The following is a 23929-nucleotide window of genomic DNA, read 5'->3' as shown; positions in this document are numbered from 1 at the left end:
TAGCTGTACATGCCGCCCTAGTGGACACAGATGTTGTCGCTTTGAAAGCCATCTTTATTGAGGGTCTCTTGTCGCCTGGACTATAAAGTGGCCTTTAGTTGCTCCCCTCCTAATCCTGTCTGCTTGCCTTTGGGGTAAAGACTCTGCTTTTCATCCGCCGATGCCGTCTGCTGTGCAGACATTTCTCCCTGTCTTTCATGCCCCCATATCAGGGTGGTCCTGTCCCTCTCTTGGAGTGTCCTGATTCAGCTTGAATTCATGACTAATTCAGAACTACAATACGACCAATATAGACTTTTTAAGATCAATACCGATTTCGATATTTGAGGATTAAAAAATCCGACAACGAGATTTCTCCTAATATTCATTTTTATCAAAAACGCAAAACATAAAGATTTCCCCAGCATACTTGGAAAGTTCTGATAAAGAAAGGATATTATGTTGTTTAATTATATGATACAGTATACAACAGCAGGGAGTACACCCCTGTTCAATATCACTTAACTGTCAAATGATTCAAAATAGTATCACCCTACAGTAATTGCATTCTAAGTAACAGTAGGGTATTTTCTCTTTTTGTCAAATTTAAAACTAACGGTTTAGATTTACTATAATAAAAATGAAGGCCCCACAGTAGACACTCAGCAACTCGACAGAAGTCAGTACACCTTTCAAGCCTGAGATTCAAATAATTTATTTTTACTTTGTATATCCCCCTTTTTTTTATAAAGGACTCGGCTGCTCTCAGTGTGGAAGATACCAGTGTTGCACACATTTTTGTAGAGATGTTCTGCCATTCTTCAGAAACAATTATTTTCTTTGCTAGAGGGGTTGTATTATTCTAACTTTCTCTTTAAAATCGTCCAAAAGTGCTCAATTGGAGTCAAGTCAGTCATACTTGGCCAGATCATAGTTTTCACTTTTTTTTTTCTTTAGAAACTTTTGTGGATTTTGTGGATCATTATCCTGCTGGAATATACCTCTTCTACCAAGCGTCTGGAGACTCTCTGAGTCTTCTTGTATCATCTGTATTGACGTTTGAATCACAGGTATATAAACGGGTATAATGTTAGTCGTCTCCCAACAGCTTGACAAGCCCCATTGTTCGTCAGTGAGACAAATCACATCATCAAAAGTGAAATACTGTCATGCCATTGGATTAAATAAACTGCTTGGCAAGCTGCAATGACTTCCATTCCAGACTTCATTCCAGAGTCATTACTGCGCGCCAGCAATAGCCACACGAGGGCAGTAGGAGCCAAACTTAATTCAAAGACGTAATAGATGTGTTTCATCACAGATCGGTCATGTCATTTAGTTTACAGCAAAAAAAAAAAAAAACACATTTTAGAGTTACACTTCCACATGCATTTCACATGTAAATTATCACCATACCATAAAAACACAGATCAAGACTCTGTTGTAATGGGCAATGGTCAGCTGAGATGAATGCTAAGGAAACAAAGTGTGTTGCCTTGAAGTTGCAGTACACCCTCCGATGGACAAACTATGCAATGACAACACTGGCAAACAGTTGATTGAGAGATTTTTCGTCTTTCCTTTCCTTTAATTTTCTCCCAATTGTTCATTATAAACTCTGATACTAATATACCGGCAATTAGCTTAATAAATCAATAAAATCAGCACGCAGATTTATCGTCAGGCTCTATTCAGAACCATCCAATATAGTTGAACATGTCTCAGAAAACACCTGATGCATAAACGGACTTGTGAATTCTGCTATGTCAGGTCTGTTCAGTTATTACTAGAATACGGAGCAGAAAACAGGGCCGTAGTACTCCTTGATGAGGACTGGACTTCCCTGCCACAAAGAGGGCTCTTAGCAGTGCTGCATACGTGTGGATTCCTGCTAGTAAGCTTACATGTGGACAAGTGTAATGATTTGTGGTTGGTGTGTCCTTTTTTGTTGTTATAGAAGTGATTGTTGTGATTGCTTTACGTTTGTTGCATCTTGGGTGTGCTTAAGTGGTGTGTTCGTCTGAACTGATTTTGGTTTTTGTGTGTGAGCTTTGTTGGTCATGGTTGCATTTTGTGATTCATTAATTGTCATTGATGTTTTCACTCCTGTGCTAGATGTTTTTCTTCTAAGTGTTGTCACAATACCAAAAGTTCAGTTTTGACACGATACCAACTAGGGATGCAACGGTACAGTGTGGCCACGGTTCGGTTTGTATCACGGTTTTTGGGCCACGGTAACGGTTCGGTTTCGATATATCAATATTATCCTGCCGCTAACACGCATTAGGTTATATTTGTCTTTTCTATTTTAAGTCAACAAGGTGCTTCTACTCACACTTGCAGAGACAATGCAAGATGCAATTAAATGTAAAAAGGGCACATATTAAGTCAAATCACAAAATGTATTTTAAACAAGGAACACTATTCTGGCCTTCTGTCAAAAACAGGCAATATTAAAAATAGTAAAGTGCAGTATACTGTAAAGTAATGTGAAATGTAAACGTTGACATTATTCAATAAACTCAAACAACAAACATTGTCATTCACACACTTAAACCCTAGAAAATACTTAACTGTTATAAATACACCCTTAAAGAACAACAGAACAAACCTCCTCTCTCCTAGTCACTTCATACAGTTCTGGAATTATTTTGCTGCTGAAATGCGTGCGGGAGAGGATATTAAAACGAGGATCAATGGTCTTTATCATTTGACGGAATCCCGTGCCTAAAACTACTGAATAGGGCTGCATGTCTTTCCCTATGAAGACGCCCATTGAGTTGGATATTGCCTTGTGTTTTTCGGAATTATAAGCATATTGTTGCTGAAATGCTGCAGCAATGGATGGTTGTGTTTTCGGCGACAAACCGTGCTGCTCCACTTAGAGTTACAGCCGGGTGATGACGGGTCAAGTGGCAACATGTTGGATGTATTACCTGTGGAGTAGGCGATCGTAGTAAAGCAATGCTTGCACACCGTGCCTCGCTTGCTGACGATCTTTTTCCCTTTGTCATCATACTCCACACTGAACCCAAAATGTTCCCATACAGCTGATTTGTAAGATGACGATGCCTTCAAATTTTCTTCTCTCCGTTTCTTGATGACTCGCCATGATCGTGCTGCAACAGGGAAAGTTTCGTTTCTCCTCATATGGATCTCCAGCGTCTGCATTCAGAGCGCTGATTGGCTCTTGGGAAAGTCAGTACAATTCTGATTGGTTGTTGCATGGTTGTGGAGCGCAGAACTCAGTCCCCTGGGTCCCAAGCAGTCATGGCTATCGCCCAATACATGCGTGCATTCATTATAACCACATATTAAATTAAAAGTTTAATGTCACCCATACCGTAATATCGCGGTTCACCTGGGTCAACCGAACCGAACAGGGCGAACCGAACGGTTCGATAAAATACCGAAAACCGTTGCATCCCTAATACCAACTCATGAAATTCAATACTTTCAATACGATACCTAGAAAGGCTATCATATTGTAGGCTAATGTTAAAAACTATGAATATCAATGCTGTCTTCATACAGTATGTATGAAACTCTCTCTGTAAAATAATAAATGTTGATGCAAGTGTGGCTAGGCCAACTAGATTATTGGTTTGTCTTTACTGTTTTGTTCCCATTCCCACATGACACTTTCACAGCATAATAGCAGTAAATAACTGGCTTTCGGTGTGAGTGGGAATGGGCGACACTTTCAGCACAACAAAAATATATCAGCTGTGTTTGAATATTACTACTGCAGAGAGGCTTTTCAATCACTCTGTAACTATCACTTGTCAGTCTTTGAATTCCTTTGAAAAGGTCAGGATGTTTGTTATGTTTGACCGTGCCTCCTTTTGCGAGACAGGCTTTAAAATATTGCTTGCGAATATTTAGCTTGAAATGTCTCCACATTCCGCTTCTAGTCCCCTCTTTGTCAATGAGTTCTGGTGAAGCCGAAACGGCTGACATCTCTTCAAGTATAGTCTCTTAACTATATTAAACGTTGTTTCCTGCAACACACACACACACACACACACCCCTATTGCAACGTCACCACTGTCAGCTTTGTGCATAGAGACAGATTCGTATTAGCCAGATCAAAAAGCTATTTGCATAAAAAGTATAAGGTTTGTTTTTCAAAATGCTGGTATCCTGAGGTTTTCAAAACTCTTCTTTTTCAGTATCGTTATTCCATTCAACGCTTTGTGTTATTTTGCTGTGTAAAACAGGTTGAATACACCCAAATCATCCATCTGAATAATATTAAGTCAGCATGGCTACATTGTAAGAATCAATAATCAGTCTTCAAGATCTACCCCAAGCTTCTCTTTATATTTAATTGCACTTGCTTTTGCCAACAAAATCAAATTGAATCTCCCCTACCTCCAAAGAGTATAATATACCTGAACCACACTTCTATATCTGCTGTACATACTTTCATTAACTCATTCCTTTCTGTCTGCATGATTTCAGATGGGACGCCTCAACTCCACACTGTAGTGAAAATCCGTCCTCACCCAAGTCTGCTAGTGCCCACTTCACCTGTTAGAGCAGTATCTCCAGCAGCAATAGGACCCAGGAACGTTACGGCCCAGAACGTCAGCCGAGTCCTTCTCCAGCCGATTCGGACCACCTCTGGGGAAACCCTCTACCGTAACCCCAATGGCCAGCTTGTTCAGCTTGTGCCACTTAGCCAGCTGCGGAACATCAAATCCAATTTTCTGCTCCGAGACCAGAGTAAGTGCGAAGTATAATAATAACACTCCTATGCCTGGAAAGTCACTGTGAAGCCGAGTTTACTGTGTGTTAAAGAACTGGACACAAGAATCTTACAGGATTAAAGGAGAGGTTAAAGGCTAAACAATCGAATAAATCAATAAAATACAACATCAAGTAATCAGGTAGTTGTGATTACATCCTCACTGTGTTGTTAGAGCAAGTAGTTTGATATTTTGTTTCATTTCGGTCTGCATTGTTGGTTACATTTTTGTATTATGGTTGTTCTGTGGAGGATGTTGCGATGTTATAACCGAATCAATTTTTTTTCCATATGTTTCTCTAGAAGGTTTTGTGCGTTTACCAACTCCAGTTGTCCCTGGAGCTGCACCCAGAGGGCCCGTCACAAATAATAGTTCCTCAACTCCGACAAACACTTCAGGTGGTACATATATCATGACCACCGCGGCCAGCTCCTCTTCAGTTACACCTGTCTCAAGTCAGAAGCTAATAACTCCCAGTGCTGTGACCGCAGCAGGTGTGGCTACCAGCTCTTCCCCACCCAAAATCACCAAGATCATTTCCCTGTCTGGGTCCTCATCCTTCAACAAAACGGTCTCGCCTATGCTCAAAGCAGCTCCAGAGTTCTTAGGGAACATTGGAACCCACACCATGAGGATCTTGCCAACCAGTCCTGGAACTCAAGGACCTTCACTGGCACCGGGGGGATCTAAAATGGTTCAGGCCAGTGGAAGTTTCACTTTGCTTCAACCTCCAGGTACCAGGACACCCTCTGCAGCTCCTGGGCCAGATAGCGTCTTAGCCCCAGTATCAGACAAACCTCTGGTGTTGGTTGTAGGCAAACCCAAAACAGTCCCTGTGGTGGAAAAACCTGCCACAGATCCTTCTCTGAGTAAAACTTCAACAGTTTCTAGGTTGGACAAACCTTCAGCAGTGTTGCTGGCAGATAAGTCCAAAGCAGTTTCTCCGAAAGACAAACCGACATCAAATTCTGGACCTTCAGCTGCGTTGGAGAACACTCCGGAAGTCCAGAAGCTGTCAGACAAACCTCCAGAGCTCCCAGCAGTCCCTGTTCTGAAAAAACCTCTAGCAACCGTAGAGAAACACTCAGCGCCTTCTGCTACAGACGGATTTTCGGCCTTAACTTCAGGCGACAAGTTGACCACAGTCCTTTCCTCTGACGATGCCCCAGGTGTCCCTTTGCAGGACAAAAGCTCGACTGTAACCATCCCTGTGTCAGATAAACCATCTGAAGACCCTGTGTTGGACAAGCCCCCTGCAGTCCCGGTGTCAGAGGATTCTACAGCTGTCTCTGTGCAGAACGAACAGGACAGCAGTGGCACAGATGGCACAGCAGAGAGTTCCGTTTGCCCCCTGTTAGTTCTCCCTTCCAAACAGAGCCACTCCAGTGATTCAAGTTTGACTAGCCCGGTAAAAGCTGATCAGCTGAAGCCTGCCAGTCCTCCCAAGGACGCTTCACCTGAAGATAGGAATACTTCCTCAGTCGAAGCCTTGAAGGGAAACTCTGACATGTCAAAACCCTCTGCCAGTTCTGTTTCTCTCCCAAGCAGCCATCCGCAGGCTGAACAGACTGGCCCTGGCGGTGAGCCCTTGCTCTTTAAGGAGATGCTGGATCTGGCTTCTCTAAGCCCCTCTGTGGATGGATGTGAGGATGAAGAAGAGACTGTAGACGTCGATAGCGATGACCATGAGGAAGAGGAGTGCATTGTTTTATCAGATGACAAGCCAATGATGGAGGAAGGAGAAATTGGCTCAGATGTTGAGGTCCTTGGAGACACCCTCCTCATGACTGACGACTCGGAGGAGGACTCAGACTCAGATGATGAGTCTGTTTGCGTGATCAGTGTAAGGTTTAGTACAGTAATCTCTAAAGTATGAATTTGTAGACTAATTTAACAATTGACTTGGGTGGTATTCTAGAGCCTTTCATGTTATGTTTTGTTGATAAACACAAACAGTAAATGCAGTGTGCTTCCATGAGGTAACCCATGTTAACAGTTAGTAATTATAGTCCTCTTCATCTCAGTCATTAATGAAAATGCAGCAAGACTAGCTATTACTTAACAATGTATTGTGTGTGTACGTTGTTTTGATGTTTTGTTTTTATTTTCTCACCCCTTCTGTAGGATTCAGGAGAAACTGAAATGAGTGATGATGAGGATAACACTGTTGACATCGAGACAGTGGATGAGTCAACCATGCCTGTTACTCGACCCAGAAATAAAGTGAGGTGAGTGCAGCAGTTAACATATTATTGCAACTGTCAAGGTTCTACAGCTATATGCAGATATACAGAGGAGATGTGCTCTTATAACCAAAATAATCCACCTGAAGAATCAACACAAAGGAAGTATTTTTAAATTCGGGTACTGTTGTTTAATAGCATCCTTTTAACCTGGAACACAGATGCTCTCTTGTGAACTACAGATTTCTAATAAAACTATCAAGGCCATACAAATTGACTGTCGGCTTGAAAGGCATATTTTTTATATGTGTAGCATGTTAAGTGTGAAGGGACTTTTATTTTGAAATGTTTTAGATGTGTAGCATGTTAAGTGTGAAGGGACATTTATTCTGAAAAGGGGATTTAGATGAAGATGCGGAGAAGAAAAGAGACATGGCCTTCATTTTGATAGCACTATTTTAAAATAATGTATAGAACGTAACCTTGGTATTATTTACTCTGAGGAGGGCTATCATTCAGTGCATCTCCCCATCCTGGTAGTTGATCAGTTCAGGGCTGGGAAAACTCCAAAACTTCCCAATAATGTCACATTAATTGTCTAGGTAGATCAGAGAAGAGGGAATCCATTAGACTGCATTCTAATTGACCAGTCTGAAAAGGGGCCTAAAATAGGCACTCTACTTGAAAGAATTCCCGTATGTTCAGTGAATTAATGTTGCTGTTCAGTTACAGTAGTGTTAGTTTTGACTGAAGAAGATAACACAGAATGTATGAAAAAAAAAATCTCTTGATTGTCTCTTGTCAGACGGAGGAGTGCGGTCAGTTTGGAAAGGGCTCGAAGGCTCGAGGGCCACAAAAACAATGAGAGACAGCGCCGCGATGCCCTAAGGGACTATTTTGGTGCGATTAAGGAGGTGCTGCATCTCGACGACCCCAAGGCGTCCAAACTCCGCGTTATCATGGAGGTGAGAGGATGATTTGTTGCTGTCCCCAACATGTTGTGTAAACACATGAAGTGGTAATACCGATATCCAAAAATGACAGCTGCTGTATTTGAACAACCAAAACTATATGCTTGCTGACAATTCCATCATGTTTCTTTTTAGGCCACAAAAGAAATTCACCATCTTGAAACCCAGGGATTTTACTTGCAAAATGAAAAAGAGGTGCTGACTAAAAAGCAGAAGGTATACCTGAGGAAGATCTCTCAGTCCTCAGGTAAGCTACAGATGTTAAAATGACAATAATACCTCTCGATAGTGGAATAATGCCAGATACCATTGCAATAATGATGGACATAGTAGTAAGAAATTGCAGTTCATTTATTATTGCTCAGTTCCCAACTAAAAAAAATTGGTAATTCTGAGATTTTCCTAAAATTGTTTGATACACAGTGAAAAGATTAGCTTCAGCTATGCCTGGCTATCTGGCAACATGATGCCATGATTTAAGGGCAAAAATAGCCACATCCTATCTTACAGTGTTGTTTGTTACTTGTCATCCACAGGGAAGTCTGAGGAGATCATTCTGAAAAAGCTACAGGACATCAGCAGTAGGCAGAGGATAGTAGAACAACAGAGAAAGCGGAAGCAACTCCTCACTAAATCGCCACTACCGAAAGAGCTATTGGTCCCTCCACCTGTCCCCAGCTCTGAAACCCCCTCCATCCCTACTTCCTCGGTCACAGCAGGCCCTGTGCAGGGTCCACGTCCCGAACGTCAGCCTCCCCAACAGCCTGCCCGTCCCCCAACCTACCTGGCACCTTCGGTACCTTTGCAGCCAGGGAAGCGGACTAAAATGTTGCCCAACATCCTCAGTAGGAGGTCCAGAGGTCAGTCCTTGATTGAGAGAGGGGTTTCTGATCAGCCATGACAAACACTATGAAACCCTCTCACTCACCATTTCTTCTAGTGCTTGTTTTTTACTTAATACTTTCATTAGTTCCATAACAACATTTGTTTATCCAGAGACATTGATGTTTGGATAGTGGCCTTTCTGGGTGACCAAGTTTAAACTTGGTTGAAATGTTTGCAGTACCTCGCCATTATTTATTAGTAGATCATGTCACTGGAGCCCGACCGATAAATCGCTGTGCCAATATTACCGCCCAAAATATACTAATTGCTGATCTGTCTGCGTTTATAATGGCTAATACATTTAAATAATATATTTGAAGGAAAGCTTACGTTTGAGCCTTTAACTAAATCACCAGAGTTGTCATTTACTTAGTTTGTCCAATGGAAGGCACACTGCAACTTTGGCAACACACCTAAGCTATGAATCTCCGAGCACTGCACAGTACAACGAAGTGCGATACTGTGTCGTCGGTAGGGTGTAAGATAATGAATGTTAATAAGTGATTCTCTGTTATTCTGCTTTTAAAGGGAAATTTAGGGATTTTTTAAATCTGGGCCCTATTTTTAGATCTATTTTAGTGGGGACAATTAACAACCACAATTGATCCAGTATTGAGTTAGAACACACATTTAGTTTACCTTTGCGGAGGTCTGCACTCAATGAGTGCCCTTCTATTGAAAGATGGCTTTTTATAAAAAGGAGACAATGAATGAATTAAAAGGGTTAAACAATAATACCTGTACTTATATTACTTATATTTAATGTATTTAAACAAGAGCCGTTGATTATCCTACTAGATCATTATTTAAACGTTGTGCCCCATCTTGATCAGAACTCTTCAGTCACTATGCTCAATGTTGGAAAAAACTGTTAAAAATGAATGTCGTCCGATATATCATTATCAGATTTTCAAACTCTTAAATATCACAGTCGGTAGTGGTTTTAAAAATCCTAAATGTCGGCCGAGCTCTACATATAATTATAGAGCATTATGTTTAAATGTTTTGAATCCATACCAGTACTTAATCAAGATAGTCATATTTTATACTTTATACTAAAGTATCACGTTTAAAAGGCTTGTATTTCAATTGTATTTCAACCTGTAAACTACAGTATATAGCACTGTAATATCAGGAAAGTTTACTAAGTCGAGGCTAATCGCTAACATTGCCCTCTTGGTTCTAGTTCCTCCATTAGTACCCCCGCCAGTACCCCCGCCAGTGCCGCCGCCAGTACCCACTCAGGTGTTCTCAGTCATGAACCCTTTGTTGCCAGGCCAGCAGATCATCACACTGGCCAACCCCCTTCGCTCTCTGGTGCCCTTTGGGCCCCTGTCAAGCCTCCCAGGTCATAAGTCGTCTACGCCAGGTATACCTTTAAGCCTTTCAAATTTTTATGTCTGCGAGTGTGGTGTGGTGACCTGACCTCCCATTTGGGTTATATTTTGGATTATTTGTTGAACAATCCAATGGAAAAATTATGTTTACAAATTTCTAGTACAACAGACAAAGCATTAGTTCCAAATTAAATTCTCAATAAATGAATGAATTAAATCTGGTGTGTGATGGATTTAATGACGTCAATCTTTTGCTTTCTCATGCTGTCTCGTGTTCGGTTTTGTCTCCAAGGCGTTGCTGCTGTGAGCGTCAGAGTCGCAGGAGTGCCACAGGTGATCCAGGTAGAGGGTGCTCATTCCCTGGCTAGGGTGTTATCTGACCAACCTTCAGAAGTGGACGGCCTAACAGGTAGTCTGATTTAAGCCTTAGGCTTGAATGAAAGTATTTTCTCTTATGATACTGTTACTCTCTCATGGTTTACACACTAATTCAAAATGTTGGGACCACAAAATGATTTCAGTAAATTTAGCTGGAAGCAGTAAAATCACAATGAATGCCTGTGACCAGTGTGCACCCTTACTGTCAAAACAAAGGCCAAGTGTGTTTGAATTAGTGATGGAAATCCTAGATGGTTTTTCCTGACAGTTGAGGAATCTCTGAAAGTGAGTTTTTTTTTAAAAGGTTAACATTCTCCTTTTTACTTCTGTTTATCAGTCTCTGTTGCTTTTCAACGTTTCTCATACATGTTTGTTTAATCTTACAGCGAATGCCATTGGTCTACCCAAGATATTGAAGGTTGTGTCTCTGGCACCTCCTGTGGAGAACTTGGACCCGAGTAGCAATACCACAGCCCAGGAGAAGACGTCAACTGATCCTGCTGTCTGCTCATCCCTGGCCACAGTCAGCACACCACCCACTCAGAGTACAGACATACTAGAAGAGGGAGAGGTACCAGATGGACCGCTGACCGCAGTCAGGAACCTCAAGGCTCAGCTGAAGGCCTCGGCTGAACTAGGAAAAGATGAAGAACAGGAGCGGGAGGAGAAAGCCAATGACGAGGCGACAAAAGATGGAGGTGATGACCCAACGCTGATGTCACTGCTCAATGAGATTGTGTTCCTGAACCAGCAGTTGAGCTCTGATGGGTCCAAGCCTTCCACTCCTGGTCACGCCCTGCAACCAGAACCGGGAGAGGTCCTGGTGGATCGTCCAGCGCATGTGGCACCGGACAATGACCGCTTCCCCCGCCCCTTGGTCCTCCGCCTGGAAGATGATGTAGCTGAGACCTCCCACCCCAGCAAGTCCACGTCTACTAACACACCAGAGACGCCAGTGAATGAGCCTAGTGGAGCAGCAGTCGGATCAGAACCATCCGTGAAGTTGGTGCTCGCCTCCGGGTCCACCCCTCCACTCACATATGCGACAAACGGAGAGTCTCAACTGCTGGGGTCCAGCGCTGTCAAAGGCGATGCCTTGGCCCCGCCGCCCCTACTGCAGATGAAGGCAGGAAGCGTAACGCCACCGGTCACCCCATCACCCAAGGAGAACTTGTCATGGCGACCAATGCCCAAACTTGTTCCTTTGGGCTTGAAGGGCACGCCACAGACGTCTGTAAGTCGGGCAACAGGCTCATCTCCATAGACTTTGTCCTCGTTTTTTGTTTTGGTCAGTAAGCAATCAGGGATTCGATCTTAAACTGATGTATAATTGAGTTAATAGTTTAAATTTAAGAGAGACTCTCATGTTGTGTTTATGACTTTGCTCTAGTTTGGCTTGTTTTTTAAACAAGTACTGCCTGATGTGCCTATATGCTATCCCAAAGAAGTCTTGTTTGTCTTTACTGCAGTAATATATACTAAAACAGGGAAAACAGGCAAAGCTAAAGATAAGGAAAAGGTCAAACTTCAAAATGTATAGGAAATACTTGAACCTGCTGCTTTTCTTTTTCGGTTTAGTTTAAATCTAAAAAAAACTTTAAAAAAAACAGCTACTACATAATTTTTCGTATTTTTTGTTGTTGTTTTTCCTCTTGTCGGGAAGAGGACATAAACTTGAGACCTGGGATGCTCGTACTTAAAATCGTTACGCTTCTGAGATGGTGGCTGTCCGTATACCACTTTCTTTGTCTTTTTCTGCATTTTCTGGTAGGTGTGGTGGGGTACCTCTCCATATTGGAGCAGAGACTGTCTTTAAACCATAAGCATAGGAGATAACTAAGTGTTAAGCTAGTTCAAAGATGAATGTAAGGTTGGTGGACTGATTTAGCCTTGGGTGTGCATCACTGCTTTCCTTTCAGGGTTGAAAATGACTTATGGTGCCCCATGGGACTTGAAAAAAACAACTGTAGGGGGATGCTGAAATAGTTGACCTTTTGTATGGACATTTGTTTGTGCAATGAAATGTGAAGCGTTAAGAGCCTGCCTATCTCTTGACACTAAACACAATCTTTTATCATGGTTGTGAGAAACAAAACTATTAGGCCTTTGAAGATGGCGACAATATTTTATCGGTAATAATGCAATAATAGTTCAGTATAGGTTTTTTTTAGGTATAATGTCATGCCTTTTGTGCTTGTTGATCTTTTTACACTTAAGTTGCTGGTCAGAGAGGTGTGGATTGTCACTCTCAATGTTTTGGACTGCTGGGGTTTGCGTGTACTATTTCAAGATCGCCACTTAGCATAGGATTTTAGTCAAGCAATCTATCTCTATAACTGGTTGGTTAAATTGTCTGTCCTTTCTTTGCTGCTTACTTGGGTATTTTTGGAATATTGTAGAAAATAATGCACACCTAAAAGTCATAGGAGCACCATTTAAATTTTTCCCTTCACACCCATACATTCCAAAACCAACCTGAGCACATCAATAGTGTAGACTATTGTAGTTTCACTACAGGACAAATTCCTTATGCAAGTCTTTTGTTCAGTTTTCACAGTCCTCAGTTACTGAACTACAAAATGCATTTCTGTGTGTAAATATCCAGAGAAATATGTTACTGTGAATACTGCAAGAAGATTTAGCGTGTACATTTAAGTCAGTTTTTCTATGTTTATTGCGTACAATAATAACTATGTAGGTTTCCTCTATGAATAAGCCTGATATGTCCAGTGTATATAATGTTTGTTTATACTAAGGAAAAAAAAAGACTTTCATCTGTAAATGAACATGGTTGTGTGCTGGTTTTCTGTAAGGAGCATGAGAATATTTTTGTAAGATGTCCATATGTAGACAGTGTTACACTGACAGAAAGAACCTAAACAAGAACAGAAGTGTCCTTGATAAGTAAATAAAGGTGTATGTTTAACTTGGATAGAACTCAAATGTGTTCTGTTTTAATTAACAATATTTTCTACCTAGATGTAGGGTACATGGAAACGTTCAGACATTGAGGCTTGACAAGTACGATTTATTAGTGGTAACGTTAGAATGCACCCACCGTCACAGTTAAAGATGAGCTGTATTCTCACACTTGTTTTGAAGCCAACAGCTGCTAACAATTGATCTGTTAAAGGAAGACTAATTTCCATGTACTCTAGCCCTCAATTAAGTTCTCCTTGACATTTATATGTTAGCTTAGGGATTAGTTAAGGGGCATATAATTGCAAACTGATGACCGTAGTGTAATGTTCTCGAACAGCTTGAGTTCATTTAAGTTTGATGGGTATTCGGGAGGGACTCTGAAGGGCAGAGGAAGAGGGTTTAAAAACTGGACAACGAAGAGATCATGCCCTTATCCTTGAACCTCATCTCCTGTTGGTGAGTTCTGTGGCATGCCCGTAGCACTACTTCTTGAAACTGTAGATGCCTTAAGACCATCTTTTACATATTTAGATTTTTAAACCTCACAAAAATTGGTTGTGTCAGTCATTGGTACTTACATGTTAAATTATGAATAGTATATAACCTCTTTACATTATTGAGAAGTGTGATTTTAAAGGTGTGAAGTCCAATCATGTTTCAATTTTCTCTTTTCAGGTTGTCTACAGAGTCAATCCTGACAGGACATGTCTCAGCTTAATAACAGTGATTACTGGGCCTGGACAAAAAACTGCACTCGTGTGAGAGACTTGAGCTTGCCCCTGGTGCCTTACATGGACTGCACAGCCAACCGCAAGTACATAGCCAATGTCATTCCTCACATCTTCTACATACTGACTCTCCTGGGCGTCATTGGGAACCTGGGCAGTGTATGGGTCTGCCTGCGCCACGCCCAACCCTGGAGCATTGGCTCCATCGGTGTCCTGAACCTGGCCCTGTGCGACCTGGCCTACCTGGCCTCCATCATCCCCTGGGCAGTCTACATGAGTGCGGACTACTACTGGACCATGACCGAGACCGGGTGCATCCTGGTAAAGATCATGTACCACGTGGGCCTCACGTCCAGCACTATGTTCATCTGTGCCATCAGCGCCGACCGCTTCCTAGCCATCGTGTTCCCACTGGAGTCACGCATGATCCGCACGCCACGCAACGCCGCCCTGGTGTCTCTACTCCTCTGGGCAATTACCACCCTCCTCATCTACCTCAGCTATCCCAACATCCTCTACTATGTGCGGAGGGACAAGGTGAAATTCTGCGGGTCGGTGGTCATTTCGAGATACAGGTCCACGGGGGCCACCTACAATCTGCTATCCTACTACTCCATCCAGGTGTCCGTTCCCTTGCTGCTGGTCATCCCGTGCTACGTGAAGATCATGGCCCGCATGAAGCAGTCGCAGCAGCAGTGGAGCCACGGTGGCGGGAGCATGCAGGGCCGGGACAAGACCATATGGCTGATCTCAGTCTTTATCGCCAACTTCCTGGTGTGTTGGGTGCCAGGGCAGTTGCTGCACATCATCGCCTGCATCCTCTTCTTCACGCTGAATGACTGTAAGAATACGTGCTGGGTGGCGCACTGGGTGAATCTTCTAACTGAGGCGTCACAGTTGCTGTATGCAATGAACGCCTGCCTGGACCCGCTTATTTACCACACTCAGCAAGGCTTTGGGGAGATGATGCGTAAGGCGGCGGACAGGGTGGTCTGCCAGGGAAGGAAGCTTTTACAGATGGCAAAGAAAGATGACTTTGGAGGTACAACTGTGGAACCCATCAGTGTGATCAAAATCAACAGCAGTCCAAAGAAAAAGAATAATCTTGTTGGATAAAGATTTGTTTGATTTGTTTATTTTTTCATTCACAGAGCTCATGTAGTAATATTATGTGCTTAGGTTTTGTAGATAATATGCATATGTAGGTGATATGGTCATGTTTTTGTCATTTTAAAATAACTGAAGCAAACTTATTCATGTCGATATACTGGTGGCATTAACTCAATAAATGTTGCATTTCTTTTCTGACTGGCTGTCCAGTGTGTTTTTTGTGCATGAATTTTGCTGGATATGGTTTTCTTAAATACAACGGCGCTTGATCAGGCATTTGTTGGCAAACCAGCGATCCTCGGCCCATATTTGCTCCTAAAGGACTAGGCCTTTCCTGGATGTTTTGTACTAAATCATGATTACAATGACCTGCTGACATCACTTGGTTGAAATCACATCATTATTTCATTATTCTACCTCATTACTACAATATTGCACCCGTCATAACTTTTTTGGGGATGTGTTGCAGGCCTGAATGGCAGGAATGGATGTATATTTACAAATCAAATGAAGTTGACCAGGCAAAACATGAAATATCTTGTGTTCACACTGTCTGCAATGACATACAAGTCAAGGTACATTAATAAATCACTGCTTCCTATTTTTATTTGCATTTTCCATACCAACCCAACAGAAAAAGAAGCAATGCAAAATCACATTCTGCACACATTTCAAAGGCATGGCTGAGGAAAAAGGGTGTGCGGGTGCTGGACTGGCCTGCCTGCAGTCCTGACTTGTCCCCAATAGAGAATGTGTGTGTATTAAAACGCACTGGAAATGCTTCCTTACTTGGTGTCTTCAGCCCTAAACGTCTTTTAAGTGTTGTGCAAAAGAATAGCAACATTACAAAGTGGTAAATGATTTAGGCCTACTGTCCCAACTTTTTTGAAATATGCTGCAAGTGAAATTCAATTAAGTGCTTATTTTCAAAAATCAATCAAATTCACGAGGTAAAACATCAAACAATGTGCTGTTGTATTGTTTTCAAAGAAATACAGGTAAAAGAGAATTTACAAATCACTGTTTACATTTTTAATTTTTATATAACATACTGTCACACCCTTTGACCCTCTGATTTGGGGTTTGTTTACTCTTCAGAAATATCCGAATGCTTCTTAGCACACTCTTATTTTCTTTCAAACGGTAAGTGTTCGAAGCAACCTACGTGGAAACAGATTATAGAATATTTTACAAACATAGTGACGTGGTACATTTGAATAGATGGGCTGCTTTGAAAATAAAAGGTAACGCAAGTGGTCAATTAATGACAGATGGTCGGGCTGTGTAATGGGATGAGAAATGTGTAACGGCTTGCTTTGTCACTAGGGGACACTGCTGTTGTTTTTTTTAGATGTACAACTTGTAGCACAGTGTTCGGGAGGCAACACATTCATAGTTGTAGATTCTAGCTATATTTTATGAACTGTTTTTCACTATAGGCTACCAGTATCCACAGTTTAGCCAAGAGCTGTGTTTGCACTTTTTGTAGTAGGCTACTTGGATTTCTGAGAGACAGCTCTGCAAACAAATTATCAGCTGATCAGAGACGTACAGAAGTGCGCCTGCCACTGTAACGTATCAACTTTTAGATGCGGCTAGGACGCTAATTCCATGTTTAATATGATAATGCCTGCCTTTTAAGTAATACTATTACTCTCACACATAGCTTGCATCTTCTTCCACCATGGTGGGTTCTGTTAAGATAGAGAAACGCAAATTGCAGGTAAACTAAACTAACTATACATTAGCTGTTTTGTTACGATGCTGGCTAGCTCAACATTTTGTGCTTCTTAAGCCTAAACAAAATAGAAATTCAGGCTCAGCTGCAAGGGAAGACTTGAGCTGGTTGAGGTAGGATCTTTCCAGTTCGGAACTTACAACTGCGTGTCTGAATAAGAATATGAAGGCAATGCTGTCATAAAGATTTGTTTAACAATTCGGCTATATCGGCATCAACTGTCAAATAGCGTAACTTCACGTTAGGCTAAATGATCTAGCTATCTAGATATGATCATATAGGCAACGTGTATTGGAAAGTAGATGTGTTATCGTGGCTTATCGAATGTACATGTCTGCGTGAGTAAAACAGTGCAGGAGAACAGATTCATTCGTCTAGACTCTAGGACTAGAACTGTGTATGCGCCGGCTCGCGATTAGGCAGACAGCTGTAGCAAAGGATTTTTTTTCTCAAAGGCTTTGAAGGCTTCCGACCAACCAGATTCGTCGATGTGATTCGTCGCTAACTGTGTTTCTCTCTGATTATATAGGAGACGTGGAGGCGATGGCACCAGAAGACACTGAGATACGGAGTGTGACCTGTTCGTCAAAGAATTGCTGACTGTAGTAATTATACATGGTTAATTTCACTGAGATGCATTCACTGGAAACCGCGTTCTCGCGGGAGTCGGCCAGGACCTGCAGAACGGTCGGACAACATTCAAAGACATTGGTTTCATAGGACGATGAAGAAGCTATAGCCGCGTCTCAGACCTAATGCACGGACAGTATATTTAATTATACATTATGATTCGCTATTTTTAAGATAGTGTATGTATCCGTCTCTTAATTTTTCCACGGGAGAGACTGAGGAGAGCTGACTGGACTCATGAATTCTTCGTTTATTTTTGACAAAGATTCCAAGATGACGGTGGAAGGTTCTACAATTAAAAGTCGGATTAAAAGTCTTCTACGTTCACCATCTATAAAATTGAGAAGAAGTAAACCAGGGAACAACAAGGAGAACCTTTCTAATAAGGTATGTAACCAGCTGTAACTGACCGACATCCGGATACATTCGCCGGCAAATTGTTAGCGATGCAGCATACTGTACACACTTGCTAATTGAATGCTCTTTCGATGAGATTGAATATCTTATTAACTTAAATGTTTACGAAACAGAACTAGGCCTGTCTATATTGTATGTCGTCCTGAAATTATTTTAGAAATCAGCTGATATAGCCTAATGCTATAGCCTAATACATTTTTAACCACCGTATATTGGACAGGTTAGGTTAGGATATGAACTATTTCACACCCTTTGTCAGTTCCATAAGAAAGAAGCTTGACTGCAAGGTTGTCCTCGACCCGTCTATGATGAATTGTTGTATCACCGATGGCTTTCTGCTCCTACATAGAATGTGCTCAATTCCCTATGTGATCATGTTAATGATGAAGTATTGTCTCAAGTACAGTAGAGACAATGTTGTTGTCTGGTTATTTCTAAATGCAAATGCATCCTTGATTGGTAACCATGCATTGTAAAGCGACCATGTGTCATGCAGTACCTTTTACAGCTGTGTTGAGGTCCTCTAGATACAAGTTCCGTGCCAATGCGGTCTCCCCTCCATAAATTGCATTTGAATGAGTGGTGAGTGAGATTGGCACGTTTTTGTTTGCCCACTTACAGCTTCTGGCTTGCAGATGTGCACGCTGTAGCCTACTGAAGGGGGGATTCAGTAACACCTCTAAAAGACTCTTTGGTAGCCTTTAAGTCAGCTGGCTCTTTTCAAGAAAAAACAGCATCTGGCTGCTACTACTGTGACTTTGAATCAAGCTTCTTTGACCTATTCCATGCTTTCGCCTTTGAGATTGCTTCTATACACAGAGATGCAGTGTGGAGGGGGAAAAACAGGTGGATTTAGATTGGAGATGATCGTAAACATATCATCGCCTGCCACCAATGTAGACTGTGTGGCTGCTAAGCAAACATTGTCCTTCAGTCACTTTGAGAGTGACATTCCTTCCTGATTGCCTGTGCAGTCCTGCAGGGCGGTCTAAACTGCACTTTCCTGTCAATGCTCGGGGGTGTTAGTTACTTGGGAACTGTCCATGACCATCCCTAAAAAAAAATGGACTCTTCATCACGGCAATTGTAGAAGTAAAGTTCCCTCTGAAGAAGAAGAACAAAAATGTAAACTAAGAGGAATAGATAATAGCCCTGCATACACCTGTTGAAAGGCTTTAGTTATTTGTGCCTCTTGATCTATGCGTATTTGTCTCAGGTATTTGTGGGACCGATTGCAATTCTGTGAAATTGTGCTCATCACTCAAGAGAGCAAGGGTGATTATTTATAAGCGGGTTGGAAATGACATTGTCTGTGATGGGTTTCACAAAACTTCCAGTGTCTAATGAGGATTTCCTCTGATGGTCTTACCTGATTGGATAGTTGGCTATTGCTGTAGCCTACTAGGCTAATTCTCTCTTTTGTTTCCATTGTTCTGAGTCTTAAAAGCCAAAAGTGCTTTTTATAGATAAGCACAGACAATGGCAAACCTGCAACAAGTATATTTCCATTTGTGGCATTGCATTGCATTTTGCATAGAGATAAAAAGGTAAAGGTCATATTTTGTGTTCTTGCATCCTGTATGTGGGATGTAATCTTCCGGACATTCCTGTCTAGTGGGATATATATATATATATATAAATATTTATCCCTTCACTCGGTGTGTTGATTGCCATACAACAGGTCTAAACCATACCTTTCGGATGTGCATTCTTATCAACCAATAGTGTTCCTGTGACTTTCTTTGTCAGGGTTATGTGCTTAAAGTGAATGAGGTACAAAATTTGAGACAGTAATTTTAGCCATTACCAAAATTTGTGATTTCAACACATCCTACACACCAGCGCTACTGACGGGAGTGTAGGCTAACGTTTTATTTTCGGATGTAAGAACACGTATAAATATAACACCTGTGTATCTGACTAATTTAGATGCACGGCGTGAGGTCCATTATTTCAACAGATATGATGTATTCTGGGTTTTTAAAGCTTGATGATATATCAACGGCTTTTATTAAATGATGCCTTGATCTTGGCAACAAAAATAGCCTGGATGTGTGTACAACTACACCAGACAAAGACTCGCCTTTAGAGTCAGTCACCAGACAAAGGAGGATGAGCTTGAATGTGACTACGTATAGATTTGCAAGACCACCCCAGGGCTGCTAAGATAAAGGCTTGAGAGTGTGTCAGGAGCAGCCTTTCTCAGCTGCACAATGTGTTCTGTCTGATTTCTGTATGCTATGTGTTCGGGAAGTGTGTGTTGTTCTCCAGCATTAGGCTAAATGTGTATGCCTTCAAGCGACCCTTTGCATCAAAACACACCTTGAAAGTCTTGTGCACCTGGGAATCACCGGAAAATGATGTGTTCTTGTGTTGATGGTTGGGCTTCAAACCGTAGGCATTGCTTTCTAGCAGATGGAAAGATACAGAGTCAGTAGTGATGTGTGCACAGTCCTTGATGCTTTGTTCATCTTCTTTTCATCTTTACACAGAATTTGTAATCAGTTTCTTTGCTTGTAACAATACAACATCATGAGGGAAGTGTACACATAATGTCTTTTTCAGACCGTCTCAGGCTACATGCTATAGGCGTTTTTAAGTAGGTCTTTGAAGTACCCTTGGTGTTGCACACACACACCTGGACCCACTGGCAGTGTGGCTTCTGTTCATTAGTCTGAACTCGTGTTTTGTGAAATTGGAGACAACATCTGCACTGGGCTTCTTTGATTTATAACAGAATAAAGTAATAATAAAATAAAAAACAGACCATGTGTTTCTCGATGCTCGATAAGCCAGGCATGCTAGCAAGGTTATTACCATGTGGCCTTGTTACAACACCACCAAATATCACCTTGAGCCCATGACGGGCACTGAAAGACGGTGTGTGTGTGTGTGTGTGGGGGGGAACACAAAATACAGGCTGCTGGTCTAAGCAGTGCACATTTAGCCAGAAGTCAGAAGTTGTCATGTGATGAGGCTCTATCAGTAAATACAGTTAGAGCAGAGCTGACATGCTATTTCGAGAATGACGGGGATCAACAGTGTTCTCTCCAGGTGTTAGCTCTCTCTCTCTCTCTCTCTCTCTCTTATTTTCTCTCTCACTAACTCTCCACTTTGTATGTGTGAGTGTGCATTATTTTGTGAGAACAATGCATCATACTTTTTAAATGGATGATGGATTTGAGCCAGCTAGATCAGTCTTGTGACATGGCGACATGAAGTGTCCAGTCAGCTAGCCCTGGACACAGCTGGACACAGGGAGGACTTCCCGAGGAAGGGGGAATCGTGTGAGCTGAGTTAGATGGGCTTTCTGAGAAAATGCTGAAGCCGAGAAGAGTTTTTAAGCCCAGAGGACCCACTGTAAGTGCTGATGTAGGCTAGCGTTACTCGCTCTATCTACACTAAAGGTTGTTTATGCCGTGCTGGTGAAACACCCAGCTGACAGTGCTGATGATTGATGATGCTAATTTAGTGCACTTTTCTCTGCTTTTCGCCTACATTTTTTCTCATAAATGCAAATTCAGCCTTTGACTGGTGGTTTGGATGCAAGCTTTACATTATCTGTGAAGTATACAGTTTACATTTGCATTTGTATTTAGCTGACAGTTTAGTCTAAAGTTACTTAACACATGCAGAAGATGTATGTTTTAACTATGTGTTTGTTCCATGGGAATTAACTCCATGATGTTGGTGTTTGGCTCAAGATTATAATAAAAGGCCCTATATAAGATTATAAGAACCTTGAGCTAGCAGTTCAGCTAGACAATAGTTTAGATGAGAAGTTGATGAAGAAGATATTTACCTGTTGTTATCTTTGTTAATGTAATGTTTCTTTTTCATTGTGTGTACTACAGTGACAAATTTTGAATTTTAATTTCTTTAGACATTTAAGTTATCCAAGGTCAGCCAGGTTTCTAATAAGTGAAATTCCAGCTGAATTGACTAAATCTGCAGCATGTTGCTCCTGATCATGTTTACTGTACAGCAGCTAAAGTAGAATCACTGCACCTAGTCCAGATAAATTAAAGAGTTACACAGGGCCTAGTTGGCAACACAGTTTGCAAATCAGAGTAACTCAATGACAACTTCCGACCTGTCAAACACTCAATAATAATCAACAAGGAACAAAGGAAGTGTGACCTAGTTTCCTTGATCAGTACAATAGCACAGTTCAGTACAAATCCTCTTCTGCGGTGTTATTGTTATGTATGCTTATTGTTTCCAACTGCACTTTTTCCTCATTCATATTGAGAGGGAGCTTTGACTCCTTCCAGTTAAGGTTTTTCTGCTAAGGTTTGTTGATGTCTCTTCAGATTGTCTCAACTGTGAACAGGACTTTTATCACATTCCTCTATAATCTTGCTTTGTGTGGGTTGAGTCTCTGACTTGCTTGCCAAACATGGAAACACCATCACAACAAAACAGACCAGCTATCTACTTCAGGCCAATGCTATTCTCATGACAACAGTTTCCTTATTGTCCTCCTTGTTTTGTCCACTGTTTGTTATAATAGCGGCGTAATACGATAATATGGTGTCCATGTCAACTTGGTTCTTTATTGCTGTTCTTGCAGGTCACGCTTGAGAAGGTCTTGGGGATCACCACATTAGGAAACCGTGCGTTGGCCAGTGACCCACGCTCCGGCCTGGTGGCCTACCCTGCAGGGTGAGTGTGCAGACAGAAGCACTAACTAACACTTCACAGGAAACACCACAAGGAAAACGTCAAACAATAGGACCGCTGAAGCTCTGGAGCAGATAAAAACACAACTGTATTTCCGTTGGGTTTGGGGGGGGGGGGGGGGGGGGGGGGGGTGTATGCTTCGCGTGATGCCTTGCGGGTTCTCTCTTTACTTGTGTCCACTTGGGACAAATGTGTTAATGGATTTGGCCAAGCTCCTTGGAGAGGCTTGGAGGCTTCAAAGAGGCACTTGAATCAGTGGAGTAATTCTCTAGTTGGAGAGTCCATGGTAGTGTTATGCTACTTGGTAACAGTTCAGTGTTTGTAAACAGAATTTTGCTTCCAGATTTGACAGAAATGTGCTGATGCTGCATTTACGGTTGAGACTGGACCATTGTTGTTGTGAAGCATAGTGCAGTGTCATTGCACAGTCTTGTTTGTGAACTGTGGCAGGCTGCTTATTATATATAACTTTATATACAGTGTTCATTCTTTTGCCTTCCGTCATTATTTTCCATTTTCCACTGTTAGACTTGTAATACATTCAAACTCAAGCGAGACGGAACACAAAGGCACTGTAGTCCACGACTCTCATCCCTCCTCCCCCATTTTCAAAGCGTGCTGCAGGCTGGGGTGTCCCTGGAAAGACCGCTGAAGGAAAGAGATGTGAATAAAAATGACAAAGAGAATTCTGAATGAACCTCAGCACTGGTCTGGAGTCAGCCAGATGATTTAACTGAGCCCAGGGACTCCTAGCATGGAGGCGAGAACGGAAACTTGTCTCTCAGCACTCTCAGCTGTGTGTGTGTGTCTGTGTGTGTGTGTGTGTGTGTGTGTGTGTGTGTGTGTGTGTGTGTGTGTGTGTGTGTGTGTGTGTGTCTCTATCACTCCCTCTCTCTCTGTGTGTGAGAGTCTCTGTGTGGGTTTGTGTGTGTGCATGTGACTATGCGTATGTGTGTTCAAGCGTGTGTGTGTGTGTGTGTGTGTGCGCAAGCGTATGTGTATTTACCCTTCAAAGGAAGCCATGTGGCCTCCTGGAAGGAAATGCTGTCTCAGGAAGGAGAGGTTTAAAGCTCTGAGGTGGACAGCCTGAGTCCCTCATGAGCTCAGCTGAGGTGACGCAGGGAAGGAGATGAGTCTGCGTCCAGACTCGTCCTCAGAGCTCCAGGATTAATCCAGTGACTGGAGAATTCTCTTCCAGCGCCAGAGTTCAGCCATTG

The 23929-nt window shown here is 42.0% G+C and overlaps 3 protein-coding genes across 3 annotated transcripts in view; all 3 read left to right on the top strand.

Annotated features, from left to right (window-relative positions):
- mgaa (MAX dimerization protein MGA a) overlaps positions 1-13346 on the top strand; it is a 34667-nt gene extending 21321 nt beyond the window's left edge. The window contains exons 16-24 of the mRNA XM_080849593.1: positions 4444-4707; positions 5033-6573; positions 6855-6958; positions 7719-7878; positions 8020-8131; positions 8421-8744; positions 9956-10138; positions 10399-10515; positions 10871-13346. Of these exons, the coding sequence (XP_080705719.1) occupies positions 4444-4707; positions 5033-6573; positions 6855-6958; positions 7719-7878; positions 8020-8131; positions 8421-8744; positions 9956-10138; positions 10399-10515; positions 10871-11748 (3683 nt within the window). The 3' untranslated portion in view covers positions 11749-13346. The remainder of the gene's footprint in view (positions 1-4443; positions 4708-5032; positions 6574-6854; positions 6959-7718; positions 7879-8019; positions 8132-8420; positions 8745-9955; positions 10139-10398; positions 10516-10870) is intronic.
- Positions 13347-14110: 764 nt separating this feature from the next.
- On the top strand, positions 14111-15250 carry LOC308374382 (P2Y purinoceptor 1-like; the record flags this gene model as incomplete). The annotated part of the gene is made up of 1 exon (XM_080850159.1): positions 14111-15250. One exon carries the CDS (start codon positions 14111-14113, stop codon positions 15248-15250), a length of 1140 nt encoding a protein of 379 aa, XP_080706285.1.
- A 2599-nt stretch (positions 15251-17849) lies between these two features.
- Positions 17850-23929, top strand: part of mapkbp1 (mitogen-activated protein kinase binding protein 1) — a gene marked incomplete at both ends in the record, with an annotated part of 45791 nt that continues 39711 nt past the window's right edge. The window contains 2 exons of the mRNA XM_080850069.1: positions 17850-17999; positions 22603-22694. Of these exons, the coding sequence (XP_080706195.1) occupies positions 17850-17999; positions 22603-22694 (242 nt within the window). The remainder of the gene's footprint in view (positions 18000-22602; positions 22695-23929) is intronic.

This window comes from Sprattus sprattus (genome assembly GCF_963457725.1).
Source record: "Sprattus sprattus genome assembly, chromosome: 13".
NCBI lineage: Eukaryota > Metazoa > Chordata > Actinopteri > Clupeiformes > Clupeidae > Sprattus > Sprattus sprattus.
Note: the sequence above shows the minus strand (reverse complement) of the source record. Positions and strands in the feature narration are given on the sequence as shown.